Source organism: Eptatretus burgeri, chromosome 4 (genome assembly GCF_056783735.1).
Source record: "Eptatretus burgeri isolate ZD-2024b chromosome 4, Ebu_testis_v1, whole genome shotgun sequence".
NCBI lineage: Eukaryota > Metazoa > Chordata > Myxini > Myxiniformes > Myxinidae > Eptatretus > Eptatretus burgeri.
In genome coordinates this window covers 73,502,849-73,518,523 of record NC_140964.1, presented here as the reverse complement: position 1 = coordinate 73,518,523, position 15,675 = coordinate 73,502,849, and the positions used below count along the sequence as shown (strand labels likewise).

General features: G+C 41.1%; 1 protein-coding gene across 4 annotated transcripts in view; it reads right to left on the bottom strand.

Moving 5' to 3' along the window:
- The window catches only part of PTGIS (prostaglandin I2 synthase), a 51,600-nt gene extending 35,940 nt beyond the window's left edge, over positions 1 to 15,660 (bottom strand). For all 4 annotated transcript variants that reach the window (XM_085878669.1, XM_085878668.1, XM_085878667.1 and 1 more), the window contains exons 1-3: positions 15,524 to 15,660; positions 12,267 to 12,390; positions 11,876 to 12,057 (exon numbers count right to left, since the gene is read on the bottom strand). In XM_085878669.1, the coding sequence (XP_085734795.1) occupies positions 11,876 to 12,057; positions 12,267 to 12,390; positions 15,524 to 15,600 (383 nt within the window). In that variant the 5' untranslated portion in view covers positions 15,601 to 15,660. The remainder of the gene's footprint in view (positions 1 to 11,875; positions 12,058 to 12,266; positions 12,391 to 15,523) is intronic.
- Positions 15,661 to 15,675: the final 15 nt, after the last annotated feature.

Here is a 15,675-nt window from a genome sequence, read left to right as displayed (position 1 = left end):
ATTGATAATTGATGGGTGTGACGTCAGAAGCTAGCCGAGCAGGCAGAAGCCCAGTCTTCCTGGGTTTCGTGCGAGCAGGCCACGCCCCGGAGGCGGAGGATGGAGCGGCGTGATCGAATCGGAATGGTTGGCTGCGTATTTTGGAGAGACAAGAGTTGAGGGTGAGTGCACACCTGAGGAAGACGGCACAGTCCTTGCATTCGTGTTGAGGAAATTTGGTTTGCATGGTGAAGCAATACGCTGGCCTTTGGCTCTTTGTTGGGTCAGTGAGGACGATCGGCGTGTGAAGCTGTTGCACTGGGTCTCTGAGCCTTGGTGTGCAGTGATGCTCGTGGATTGCGTGACATGCGTTTGTCCCACTACGAGAGAAGCAACAAGGCGCCCTTTTGTTGTGTGTGTCTGCACATGCGAAGAGAAGCGCCTCGATTCCAAGTTCCACAGTGACCAACTCTGGGCCAAGCTCGGTACAAGAAAACTCGAAAGGAAGGGTTTTTTTAATTGTTTTTCCTTTGTCTGTATTTGAGTCTGTGCGAAGATGCCTCGATTTTATGTACTTCTTTATTTTATGTACCTCGGATTTATGTACTTCTTTATTATCATTACCTTTTGAATTATTGTCCTTTGTAAATATTTGTTTATTTCCATTAAATGTGTTTCTTTTAAGAAGCTGTATCCATGTATATGTAGTGGGGTTTGAGTAAACCTCCCCCCCCCCCACCTGTGTATCCATCCTCTGTGCTGTGCTCTTCCATCCCTCCACCATTGCGCCCCCTTTCTGCATGCACATTAATCTCCGAGTCTCAGCCCTAGGCCTACAAAGGATGGCGCACTCATCATTACAACATCCTTCCTGATGGGTACTCGGGTGAAGTTTATAATAGGTCAGGTATCGAACCTATATTTGACAGCACATGGGCAAGTCCAGTATTCCTGAGCAACAAGACGTAATACTATTACTACTTTTAATGACCCCAATTAGTCTTACTTTTTTTGTGGGATCAGCCAGTGAAAGTTTTTGGCCCAAGTCTTTCACGAACTGGCTGCCAAGCCCTGACGTTCCACTGAAGGTGGCAGCAATTTGTAATTTGTTCCTGGTGCCAGCGTTAACTCGTACACTCTTCGTGAAACATGCTGTGGGATCTTTAACATCCACCAACTAATCCTAATACATGGGACACCGAGATCCCAGCTGGACACTCAAAGGTTAGCATGTTACCTCAACACCATCCCGTCAGGCTAGGCTGACCAGCGACACGTGATTACAACATTACTCGACCGGTTGCAATTCCCAAAGGATCTACCAGCAGTCCATTTCTGCTCATGGTAAATGAAGTCCAAACTCCTGGAGGTGAGGATGTGATCATGAGTGCTCAGATGCATTAATAGAGGAGCTTGGCCTCCAAAAGCGACCACTGAAAATCTGGAGGAGGGTAAACTGTTAATAATATGACAATAAATGGGTACCATAAACATATTTGGCTTGAGAGATAAAACCACATGAAAGAATTTGTTCATGATTGTGTATTTGTGTTTCCCGTTGGTCTTTAAGTGCCTTGGAAATTAGTTTGAAAGGCATGTAAAGTAGCGTGTGGTGCAGCAGACTTCTGAATGCACACCACATGAGGGTTCAACTGCCATGGCCTGTATAACCCATGGAATCTCCACTCATTTGTGGAGTGGAACTCTTCTGCACTTATTTTGTCCCTATCTTTCATTATATTAAACATCTCGACCCTCACTATTGCCCTTCGTTGGAGGGATCTCAACCCTTACTGTTTCAGGCACATGGAAGCCTGAAATCATACATCCAACCATGGGATACATTTGCACAGCGGGAAAAGCGGATGCCAACCAGAAAGGGGAAGGGAAATGGATTTTAATCCTCAATTGGGCCACACATAAATTTCAACCACATGAGCAGGCTTCCATCTGCCCCATTGTCGATGGACTCAATCTGCTTTCCAAAGCACCACAAGAAACAGCCGACCTGTAACTTGTCCTTAATCCTGCTGGATGCAGCTCAACTACATTTTTTACATCGCTCAACTCAGTCATAGTCACGATATGGCCCATCATGCTCTACAACACTGCCTCCAGCAAGGTGCAGCACGCTCCACAGCTCCAGTGTGCTCTGTTTCCTCAATGCAAGGCCAAACAGACAGTCCGTGGCCAAGAGCCTCGTTCTCATGTGCCATCTTCCTCTAGTCGGCCACCCGGATTCTTCTGCAAGCACTCGCACAATGCCCACTGCACACCGAGAGTTACTTATGCTGTCACTCAGCACCTTTCTTTATTTACCTTGATCTTCTGTGCCGCAAAACACACTCTCTTCCTGCAGAGGGCAGTGCATTGACCATCATCTGAGTAGATTAATCATTGTCTTGGGTGTTCAGTCTTCAGTGATGGGAGGAGGAGAGTGGGCTGGTTGGCTTCGAGGGTAATGAGAAAATGAGCTAGGCAAGAGCACTTGTACTAATGCAGTGTTTACAAAGAATATTTTAAAATCGCAGTTTATCTTAAATATTCGCAAATAACATCTTAACTTTGGCAAAAAGAATAAAATATATTTTGATAAAAACTACACCTGATTCTGATTGAATATCAAGGATTAAAATTGCTGTACATTTTGAGGCAGTGAAGCCGCTTCAACATTGTCTGGATTTGTTGTCTGATCACAAATGATAATCTGTCGATTAAATGTCGATTAAATTCATGAGGGTTATTAATGGAAAATTCTCGAGGGTTCAAAAGGTTCATTCTGGAGAGTTATAAAGGGTAATTCTAGAGGATACTAAAGTGTAATTCCAGAGGGTTCTAAAGTGTAATTCTGGTGGGTTCTAAAGGGTCATTTCAGAGAGTTCTCAAGGGTAATTCCAGAGGGTTCTCAAGTGTAATTCCAAAGGGTCCTAAAGTGTAATTCCAAAGGGTTCTATAGTGTAATCCTAGAGGGATATGAAGGGTTATTCTCGAGGATTCCAAAGGATAATTCGAGAGGTTTCTTAACGGTAATTCTGGAGGGTTGTAAAGGATATTTCTATATGGTTCAAAATGTACATTTTGGATGGTTATAAAGGGTAATTCTCGAGGGTTATAAAGGGTAATTCTGGGGGGTTATAAAGGGTAACTCATGACGGTTCTAAAGGATAATTCTAGAGCATTCTAATGGGTAATTATAGAGGGTTCTCAAGGGTAATTCTAAAGTGTAATTTCAAAGGTTGATTCTGAACGGTTATTCTAAAGTGTAATTCCAAAGGATACTAAAGTGTAATCCCAGTGGATTCTAAAGGGTAATGCTAGAGGATTGTAAAGGGTAATTATAAAGGGTAATTCTAGGGGGAATGAAAGTGTAATTCTCGTAGGTTATAAAAGGTAATTCTAAAGGATTCTAAAGTGTAATTCAAACAGGTAATTCCAAAGTGTTCTAAAGGGTAATACCAAAGAGTTCAAAAGGGTACTTCCAGTGGGTTCTAAAGGGTAATTCTTGAGCATTCTAAAGGGAAATTCTGAAGGTAATTCTAAAGGGTTCCAAAGGGTAATTCCAAAGGGTTTTAAAGGGTGATTCTCAAGTGCTCTAAAGGGTAATTCTGAAGTGTCATTCTAAAGGGCAATTCGAAAGTGTTCTCAAGGGTAATTTTAAAGGGTAATGATAAAGTGTTCTAAAGGGTAATTCTGAAGTGTTCCAAAAGGTAATTCTGAAGTGTTCTAAATTGTAATTCTCGAGAGGTTTGAAGGGGTAATTCTGACGTGTTCTAAAGGGTAATTCCAAAGCATAATTCAAAAGGGTAATTCCAAAGCGCTCCAAAGGGTAAATTCTGAAGCGTGATTCTAAAGTGCTCTAAAGGGTGATGCTAATGGGTTTCTAAAGGGTAATTCCAGAGGGTTCTAAGGGGTAATTCCAAAGTGTTCTAAAGGGTGATTCCAAAGTGTTCTAAAGGGTAATTCTAAAAGGTTCTAATGGGTAATTCTAAAGTGTAATTCCAAGAGGTTCTAAAGGGTATTTCGAAGGGGTTCAAAATGGTAATTCTAAAGTGTTCTCAAGGGTAATTCTATGAGGATAATTCCAAAGGATAATTCTAAGGGTTAATTTTAAAGGGTGATTCAAAAGGGTAATTCTAAAGGTTAATTCTGAAGGTTTATTCTAAAGGTTAATTTTGAAGTGTTCCAAAGGGTAATTCTAAAGGTGAATTCCAAAGGCTAATTCTGAAGGTTAATTCTAAAGGGTAATTCTAAAGTGTTCTAAAGGGTGATTCCAAAGTGTTCTAAAGGGTTCTAAAAGGTTATTCCAAAGGGTTCTAAAGGGTAATTCTGAAAGGTTCTAATGGGTAATTCTAAAGTGTTCTAAAGTGTAATTCCATGGGGTTCTAAAGGGTATTTCTAAGGGGTTCAAAATGGTAATTCTAAAGTCTTCAAAGGGCAATTCTAAAGTGTAATTCTAAAGGGTAATTCTAAAGCGTCCTATAGGGTAATTCTAAAGTGTTCTCAAGGGTAATTCTAAAGGATAATTCTAGAATTTAATTCTAAAGGGTAATTCTAAAGGTTCATTCCAAAGGGTAATTCAAAAAGTTAATTCTAAAAATTAATTGTAAAGGGTAATTCTAAAGGGTAAATCTGGAAGTTAATTCTAAAGGTTCATTCTAAAGATTTATTCTAAAGGGTATTTTTAAAGGTTGATTCTAATGTGTCCTACAGGGTAATTCTAAAGGTTAATTTCAAAGGAAAATTTGAGAGGGGTATTCTAAAGGGTAATTGTAAAATATAATGCTAAAGGATAGTTCTAAAGGGTTCTAAAGGTTAGTTCTAATGGGTATTTCTAAAGGGTAATTCTAAAAGGTTCCGAAGGGTAATTCTAAAGGGTAATTCTAAAAGGTTCTAAAGGGTAATTTTTAAGGATAATTCTAAAGTGTAATTTTTAAGTGTTCTGAAGGGTAATTAAAAGGGTGATTCTAAAAGGTTTGAACGGGGAATTGGAAAGTATAATTCTAATCTGTAATTCTAATTGGTTCCAAAGGGTAATTCTAATAGGGTCTAAAGTGTAATTTTAAAGGGTTCTAAAGTCATGCATGGTCTGATCCTTTCAATGACTTGATCAAACACATAATAATGTCATGCACGGATCTATTCTTTGACTGACCCAATCTAACATGTTATATTGTCATGCATGGTCTGATCCATCCATTGAGCTGATCTAACATGTTATAATTTCATGCACAGTCTGATCCATCCATTGACCCGATCAAATATGTTATAATGTTATGCGTGGTCTGATCCTTCCAATGACTTGACCTAACATGTTGTAATTTCATGCATGGTTTGATCCTTTCAATGACCTGAAGTAACATATTATAATGACATGCACGGTCTGATCCTTTGATTGAACTGATCTAACATCTTATAACGTCATGCATGGTCTGATCCTTTCAATGACCTGATCTAACATGGTATAATGTCATGCACAGTCTGATATTTTCAATGACTTAATGTAACATTATAATGTCATGCACTGTCTGATCTTTTCAATGATCTGATCCAACGTATTATAATGTCATGCATGGTCTGATCTTTTCAATGATCTGATCCAATGTATTATAATGTCATGCACGGTCTAATCCTTTCCATGACCTACAAACAATAGTCATACCTCTAACCAATAATTGGCAATTATAAGAGTAATAACATGATTCTCCTACTGCTTCTGTTGTGAGCGAGTGTACTCATAGTAAAAATGCCAAACTGAACTGGGGGAGGGCTCGGTGCAGAGGGGAGGGGGTTTGGCAGAAAGTAACTATGAAGGGAAGGGGAGGGAGGGTAGTGCAAGGGGAAGGCAGCATGAGGGGAAGGGAAGGGCAATGCAGTGACCTTTGCAACCCTCTGGTTGACTCACTCCAAATCCGATTCGTACATGCTACACCATGGGGAAGCGGTATTAAATTCAAAACTAAACCGTCAGTCTTTAACAGTCCCCTTAACAGAAGGGGAGAGGTGGGAAAGAGAGGGAGAGGAGTGGGAAAGAGGGGGAGAATGGTAGGAGAGATGGGGAAAGGGGGGAAAGAGAGTGGTGTGAAAAAGGGGGATAGGAGTGGAAGGGAGAGGTGTGGGAGAGAGAGGGATAGAGGGAGGGATTGGGGTGGGAGAGAGAGGGGGAGGGGTGGGAGAGAGCGAGAGGGGGAGGGGTGGGAGAGAGCGAGAGGGAGAGGGGTGGTAGAGAGCGAGAGGGAGAGGGGTGGTAGAGAGCGAGAGTGAGAGGGGTGGAAGAGAGCGAGAGGTGGGAGGGGGAGGAGGTATGAGGTAGAGGGAGGGGTACAAGGGAGAGGAAGGGATGGGAGGGAGAGGGATAGGGGAGGGATTGGGGTGGGAGAGAGAGGGATGGGGGGTGGGGTGGGAGAGAGAGTGATAGGATTGGGTGAGAGAGTGGTAGGGGTGGTAGAGAGAGAGAGGGAGAGAGAGGGGTAGGAGAGAGAGAGATGGAGAGGGTTAGGAGAGAGGAAGAGGGGTGGAAGAGAGAGAGAGAGAGGGAAAGGGGTGGGAGAGAGAGAGGGAAAGGGGTGGGAGAGAGAGAGGGAGAGGGGTGGGAGAGAGAGAGAGGAAGAGGGGTGGCACAGAGAGGGAGAGTGGTGGGAGAGAGAGGGACAGGGGTGGGAGGGGAGGGGGTAGGAGGGAGAAGGTGGGGTGCAAGGGAAAGGTGTGGGAGAGGTTCACCCTTTCCATTCCAATGTCCCCATGGAGAACCGCCATCGAAGCTTAAAGAGTGCTCACCAAGTGGCTTATGTCGAGCAAGCACTCCGACTCAATGGTTGAAGAAACTTTAAAAAATGAAACGTTGACTTATTTACATGTATCTATCCATGCCAAAATGATAGTACAGTAGAGAGTAGAAAAATCGTGCAAATTATGATACAAGCATCAAATTTGGCATTTCTGTTCTGCAGGGCTTTCTGATCAAATCTGCCCGATTGGCCATTTGAAAATCCAAATTTTGGAAAATTGGAAGAAAAAAAAAAACTTCAAAAAAATTTGAAGTCACAGCTGGCTGAAATTCTTGAAGCACAAGTGAACATCCCAGACAGAGAACCAAGGGGAGATGCAGTCATCATTGATGGCTCAGCACTTACCAATGCCCTACCTCCACGCACTTCAAAGATATTTGATGACTATGCGAAAGAAGACATCATCCCAAAGGTGGAATCCTATGGTGCCAGGTACGAGAGGGTGGACGTAGTGTTTGATGTGTACAAGAAGTCAAGTCTGAAGTCCGAGGCAAGGTCGAAAACGGGGCAAGGAATCAGAAGGAGAGTGACAGGAACCAGTAAGACCCCAAGTAACTGGAGAAGCTTTCTTCGAGATGACAGCAACAAGACTGAGCTGTTTCACTTCCTTGCGGAAAAGATGTGTGAAGCACAGACGACAAGCACAGTCATTGTCACAAAAGGAGAAGCTGCCATTAGCAACACAAGGAAGTCACTGGATGCTGTGTCTCCATGTTGTCATGAAGAAGCTGACACTCGAATATTTGTACACGCCAGGGATGCAATTATGGATCGTAGCAAGTCCATTATCATTAAGGCTAATGACACGGACGTACTAGTTATAACAATATCTGTACTGCCATCCTTACAGGAACTAGGTCTTGAGAACATGTGGATTGCCTTTGGCCAAGGAGCCAAGGTGCGATGGATTCCAGTCCATGAGGTAGTTTCTGCAATAGGGCTTGAGAAAGCTAGAGGGATCCCATACTTCCATGCGTTCACTGGATGTGACGTCGTGTCTGTAAAGGGAAGAAAACTGCATGGCAGACTTGGAATGTCTTTGATGATGTTTCTGAAACATTCACCAATCTCAGCCAGCATCCAACATTGATTTGTGATCTTGACTTTTTTGAAGTTTTTTTCTTTTTTCAATTTTTTCAAAATTTGGATTTTCAAATGGCCAATCAGGCAGATTTAATTAGAATCCCCTGGAGAACAAATGTGCCAAATTTGATGCTTGTATCATTAATTGCATGATTCCTCTCAAAAAATGCTGTTATCTGCCCCACTATGATGGGTTATATCATGAACGAAGATCGTACAGAAAGGGGAAATGTGGTGTAAAAAAAATTGCACATTTTCAGCAAGCCAGCCACCAACCAACACACCGCATGACAACGCAGGGCCAAACACAAGCGAGTGGGCCCTGAACATTGTTCAAGTCAATCGATATATTCAGTGACAGCACGAATATTGTGGAGCATTCGCCAAGTCGCTTAAGCACTTCAGCAAGCACTCCAACAAAGTGGTTTATAAGGAACGGCAGGCTTGGTAAGCGATTACCAATCACTGATGGGTCAAATGAACACCATGCACCTGGAAACACCAAAGCAATATCTGAATTGGACAAATGAACACTTTTATTTTAGCAGTCGGAACTACTGCTGAAGTCAACAAAGAAGTTTAAATTTTGGAATGAGGCTGAGATTAATAGATTCTAGAGCTTATGGCATGTTTAGAAATGAAATAAAGCCACAAACACTGGTGTCTCTGGGCGTTTATAAGCATTGCAATGTATCCAGCGTTTCGTTGGTATGATGAGCAGGCATTCGATGTGGGAGAGGGAGGAGAGGAAAGTGTAAAAAAAAAAAATTATCGTTAAGAAATCGTTGTGGCTTGTTCCAAGTCAAGGCATTGTTGAACAGGCCAAAAAGAAATGGCAGCTTTTACTCTTATGAGCTGACAGAAGGCTGACCAAGATGGCGCACCGCCATCTTTGTAAGGCTTATTTTGGCTTTTCGTGTTGAGCACCCCCTAAATTATCTTCAAAAGTGGTGTTTAAATTAACCCAAACACCCAGTTTTCATTCCTGCACCACCTTGGATTCCCCTTAGTATGCATGCAAAGTTTGGGGCTGCTAGGTATCATGGTTTTGGAGTTACAGAGGTGAAGGATGGACTGACAGATGGACCGTCACACACTGACATTTATTAGTATAGATATTCCTTTCAAGGGGCAGTGTTAAAATAATAACCAATGCAAAAATTAGATATTATTTTGACTATTCATCTTTCATCTCACTTGAACTGATTTCTCCCCACATCTTTGAAAATATGTCACATTAACATCTAGAGAGTTCATAAAACACAATTCCCCATGCAGTGTTATTTCAATATTACTTCAATTTTAATAAAATAATGATTTTAACAATCGTTTACAAAATCCGAAAGTTTATAGTGCTCTTGAAGTAGTCCAGAAGCAGTCCTGGTCAGCTCCCTTATATACCACCCCATTGAACCTTTATTTAACTTGAACTACTACAAAACTGATGGCTCGTGGAAGTATTATGATGGGCAATATATGTACTACAGTCTTCAAGTATATAATTCAATTTAAATAAAGTAACGATTGTAAACGTCGTATAAATATATTAATCTTGGGTTTTCCTGTCATTTTCGACAGCATCTATTACACATTACCTTATCTAACACATTACATGAGTTCTTCATGCCTATTGTGTGTCTTTTATAATGTCCTTGAAACAGTAAATTTCCTGTTTGGAATGATTTTCAATTTTGTTTACTCCCAGGCAGCCAGACAGAGTTAAAAATATCGTACCTGTGTCCGAAGGAAGCGGTTCAGTTTGACATTTTTAAGATGAAATAGGTAAAGCCAAGTAACGAACAAAACCCATTGGAATTACCCTTAATAACCCTTTGGAATCCTATAGGATTACACTGTAGAACCCTTTAGAATTACCCTTTGACCTCTTTAAAATTACGCTTTATAGCCACTCTTTAGAATTACATTTTTGAACTCTTTTGAATTACCACTCAGAACCACCCTTTAGACCTCTTTAGAATTACCCTTTAGAACCCTTCATAATTACACTTTAATATTACCCTTAAGAATTACTTGTGGGCCATTTGGTCCGTTGGACCAAATTTTCATTCGTCTTCACACCATTGTTGCATACGCACCTGCTGTAGTACTTAAGCATTAGCTTGTCTTTTACCAAGCCCAGATGTGCTTGAGCCATTGCAGAGATTATATGTTCGTTATTATTCTTGCCAAATGATACTACGATTATTATTGTTGTTAATATTATTAGTATTAATTAATATATGGTTTGTTACAATGTTATCATTACATTTAGTTTGTTTAATAGAATGCCATGCCATGGAAGGACTTATAAGCTGCTCTATATATCTCAACATGGCCTGCGTTTAAAACATGGGAGTTCTTCCTGGTTCTTTGTAGTTAATTAGCCTAATGAACTCGGGAGAACATGACGATCATTTTTGTGTATCACATTCCACATCAGAATGTTCCAGTAGAACTCCACAAAAAAAAACATACAAAACACACACACACACACACACACACACACACACACACACACACACACACACACACACACACACACACACACACACACACACACACACACCTCATCCATTTATAGTCGAGTCTTAAAGGGTCTACAGGGTCTTTTGGGTCCTCGGGTTCTTTTGGCTCTTCAAGGTCTTTTGGGTCCTTGGGGACTTTTGAGTCTTTTAGGTTGTTGTAGTTTTATGGGTCCTCTCGGTACTTTAGGTTCTCAGGGACTTTTGGGTCATCTGAGTCTTTTGGGTCATGGGGTACTTTTGGGTCCTTGGCATCTTTTGGGTCCTCTGGTTCCTCAGGGTCTTAGGGTCTTTAAGGGTCTTGGGGGTCTTCCAAATTCGAAGGGGTCTCAGCAGTCTAAAGGGTCAAAAGGTACATTCCAATTGTACATAATTAATTAATAGGCCACATTAATTAAGACAGACACACACCACCTCCCATCCATTTATAGGAGTAGCTCCTTGTGTTAGAAAGGTATTTCTTCAATTTTTTTTTTGATGGGCGGATGGACGGATGGATGGATGGATGGAAGGAAGGAAATAGTCAAATAATGAAGCAGCTTCACCGCTTAAAAATTATCTCACTTCTCGCTGTGCATTATGGTGTTCCAAAAAAAATGAAAGTTTGATTTTTGCTGCTCCCTGATTTTGCCTGTGTTCCAATACCCCATAAGAACTTATAGGTCAAAAATGAACAAAATTCCATGATATTTAGGGGTTCCTCAAGTTGGCACAATTATGTCCATGATGGAGAGGGCATTTTGCACTGCAATGTCAAAAAGCTCATCTAGGTCTCCTTGGAAAAACGATTCTTTCATCCTATATGACTGCTGTGGTTTTTGAAAATATCAAACAACCATATTAATTGTGAAGTGTACTGCGTTGTGCATATTTGACGGCAAGTTGTCAGTTACAGTTTGGCAAATTTCAACAATATTGTGCCAACTTGAGGAACCCCTAAACTTCCTCCAATCTGCTTCATATTTGGTGTGTATGTTTCTTCTGTCAAATGGAACAAAGGCACACCCAGGGAGCATGAATATTCATACTTTTATTCTTTACCCCCTATTATTAAGCACCCTACTGTGCATGCGTGATTTTAAAAAAATCAGAGAAAATGTATGGTAAAACGAAAGATTTGTCTTCCTGTTCATGTTCTGATTCGTGTTCAAAATACAACATTGAATTTAAATAAGTTGTTCCACGATCATAAACTAATGATCATAAATTGATAAGGCAGATGGACGGACGGACATGGACCATTTGCTTAACTCCGCTTTTCGCTTCGTGCTCACAGGGCAACAATAACAGCAATATTTCCTGTTCATGAGGATCGATGCAGTCATAAGAGTCGTGGCATGTAATTCCTGGCACCGACAGAGTGAAATGGTCGAATGCGATGCACAACAAACAACTTTCACCCCTGGCACTTTCACCTCTATCTGATAGAAACCATGTACAGGTCAACAGTACATCACGATCTCTCAATAAAAATCCAAGCTGATGGTCCCTTCCCAAAAATCTCACCGCATATTCATGTGGGCTTTGTCTGCATGCGAGTATCCAGGTGGCAGTGTTACATCAAAGAGTCGCTTAAGAAAATCTGCAGCAACAAGGTCGTAGTTCAGATAATTGGGTTCTTGTGCCAGTATGGACTCGTACACCAGTGGATCCATCACGAAAGTCACATAACGGCCAGCCAGCCGCACCTGATGTCATTTGACATGCATGTAATATTATAATAATTTTTTTTTAAAATGAAAAAAAACTTCCTCCAGTGCAATGCTCAAAATAATTAAGATTATCAACATTCATTTTGAGTTTACTAAGATCACTGTGGAAAAATTTGCATAATAATACTCGGACACAGTAATACCCAAAAATGTCTCTTTGTGCTGAGGAGCATGTGATAACGTACAGTAAACACGTCTCCATTCTTGGAGCACATGGCTTGTAAGAAGGCCACAGGGTCTCTACGAAACGTGAGTGCGTGTCCAAGCCAGGGTATCCATGCAGTCTCCAATGGTGGTTCATTTGGCAACCTACAGTTGAGACAAATCCTCAAGAAGCGACTGTTTAAAAATGCTTGTATTAGGCAAACTAAACCGCTTTTGCATGAATAAGCTTACCTGCGTAAAATGTGTTGTTTTGCTTAGTACAAGCAAAAACACACACTCTGATGAAAAACACATTTCTGCATTATATGATTGTTATTTGGAACAAAAAATATGGGGTCAGAACAAGCTAATATTGTTACGAATCTGGAACCCATCACACACAACAGCCAGAGTCCTTATAGATCAGTTATATCGGTAAGTATGTGTTTCTAGTTAGGGTCCCATCCCTTGTTTAATGGGTAATTAAGTGTACGTGCGCTGCGAAGTTGTTTTATAGTCAGGTCTTTAAATCCATAGATCCGACAAACCAACTACCCTGCCATTCCCATTCACAACTCCTCCACTGAACTCATGCTTTACCAGGTTCCCCTTGCTGTTCAGTTGGAGTTTTCACAGCGCATCAACACAACTGATCCCTGTCCAATCAGGAGCAAACAGCACGTCAACACACCTGATCCCTGTCCAACCAAGCGCGCACAGAGCGTCCGACACCAAGGCTCTGCCCCGCTCAGGGAGCGGATAAAAAGACCAGGCTCCCTTTGTGTTGGTGTTCATGTTCGTGTTGGTATCGGAGCCTGGTTGTGTGTCGGAGCCTGAGGAGAATCTCTTGCTTCGCCTGCCTCGCTGCCTCCCCGCTTGTTTTTGCCGTCCAGATCGTGCTGGCGTCTGCCGCTCCACGCCTGGTGCCTTCGTCCTTGACGCCACGTGAAAGCTGCGGGTTTGAGTCCCGCCAATGAGCCAGATCGTCGAAGACCGAACGAGGCGGACAGGTCCAAGCACAGGCTCTGGCCTCCAGCTCACCTTTCCTCGAGCTGGAAGCCTTCAATAAAGACCCGACGAGGTCCGTTTCTTTTGGGTGTGTGTCTCTGTGTGGGCCCCGTTTCTTAAGTAGAATTGTTAAGTGCTTTTGCTCACTGCATATTGCCTGCCTGATATTCGGATAACTCTGCCCTTACGTGCTTCCCGCCCCCATTATTATTGTAATAAATTTCCCTATTGTTGAATGTCCAAGCTCGTTCCCTGTCATTTCTTTTATTGGCTTAGCACGGTGTGTGTTGAGAAATAGCGAGGCAGTAAATTGTTCATTTGGACCGATGGGCCTTGGTAACCATCCACTCGGGTTACACATGGTTCGGGCACGGTAATGGCTCGTTCCGCTCGAGGTCCGCCGAGGGTGTGAATTCCCCGGTAGCTTTGCCGCATTGGTACTTAGGTATATTGAAGTTTGGCAATTGACCCTATCCTACACGATCAAATTATTGGTGATTCACTGTCCTGTAAGGGACCCGTGCCTTTCGGACTTATCCGAGGGTCACGACCTAAATTCCGGTGTGTTCAGTGGAGCCGACTAGACTGCTCCCTCTAGCGGTCGTGCTCGCCACCGATACCCGGCCCCGCAACAATATGTCATTAAAAATGCTTATATTAGGCAAATTAGACCGTTTTTTGCATGAACAAGGTTTCTTGTGTAAAATGTGTTGTTGTGCTTTATACAAGCTAAAATACACACTATTTGATTGAAAACATGCGTTTCTGCATTGGAATTGTGATTTTGAAGTTAAAGCCACATCAGAGCAAGGTAATTTGTTTAAAATGCTTGTATTGAGGAAATTAGAGCGGTTTTGCATGAAACAAGGTTTATTGTGTAAAATCTGTTGTTTTGCTCAGTATAAGCTAAAATATACACTATTTGATCGAAAACATGTGTTTCTGCATTGGAATTGTGATTTTGAAGGAAAAGCCACATCAGAGCAAGGTAATTTGTTAAAAATGCTTGTATTGAGGCACATTAGACCATTTTTGCATTGATGAGGTTCATTGTGTAAAATGTGTTGTTTTGCTTTGTCCAAGATAAAATATACACTATTTGATCGAAAACATGTGTTTCTGCATTGGAATTGTGATTTTGAAGGAAAAGCCATGTCAGAACAATGTAATTTGTTAAAAATGCTTGGATTAGGCAAATTACATGGTTTTTGCATGAAGAAGGATTCTTGTGTAAAATGTGTCGTTTTGCTGAGTATGAGCTAAAGTACACATTATTTCATGAAAAACAGGCCTTTCTTCATTGGAATAGTTATTTGGAACAAAAACACGTTCAGAACGATCCAATGTGTTGTTAAAAATGCTTGTATTCGGCAAATTAGACCATATTTGAATGAATTTAGTTTATTATGTAAAATGTATTATGTAAAGTGTGTTTCACATATTTCTGCATGAGAATAGTGATTTGGAACAAAAACGGGGCCAGAACAAGCTCATGTGTTAAAAACGCTTCTATTGGGCAAATTTGTAAGTTTTTGCATGAATAAGGTTTCTTGTGTAAAATGTGTTGCTTTGCTCCGTACAAGTTAAAACACTATTTTATGAAAAACAAGCGTTTCTGCATTGGAATAGTTATTTCGAACATAAAACAGAGTCAGAACAATCGAGTCTAAAGTGTTGTTGAAAGGAGATAAAATTACATGTCTCCGACACAGTTCTACATCAACCGATCTGTTCCTGGCAGGTTGCCTTCAACTTAGAGCACAACAGACTCTCCAACATGAGTAGTTTTCTAACTTGCTGAAGTCCAACCCATGTTTGGAGATTTTAAAAAATAAATGTTTCTAAATTCGTGGCCTTTCGTGGTATGAAGAACAGTTACCATGTTATTGCATGTTTACTTTGAATGCTGATAAAATAGATGATAAATGGAGTCGGTGATCCAACTCGGAAACTAGAGCAGATGAAACATTTCGATTCTGAACTGTGACGGTGCATTTGTAACGCAAAGTTTGTCTCATCATGCATCATTGACAGAATTCAGATGTCTCACAAAAAGATGAGTAAGAAAGGAAATAACTAATAGGGCTATGTAATGAGAAGCTGTATCAAATAGAGGGTCGATAAAAGACAGAAAGGAGTAGCAAAGGAAATATATAAGGATCTAATTGAAGATCATTTCAGTGAAGGATCCAATTATCAGAATAAAAACTGCGTTCCAGAAACATAAATCTTTCAGAATGTATATAATCAGATGCCATATTGAGGTGTGTAAGGTGAGATGGAATCATACCTGAAACGTGTGGTCTTCATGAGAACTGCAATTATTATTATGCAGGTGATGAAAAAAATGGACAATGCATTATCCATGACTTAAAACCAAGCTGTGTAACAAATAAGCGTATCTTCGTATTCGCTTTATTATAGCGCTTCTCATATACTCTT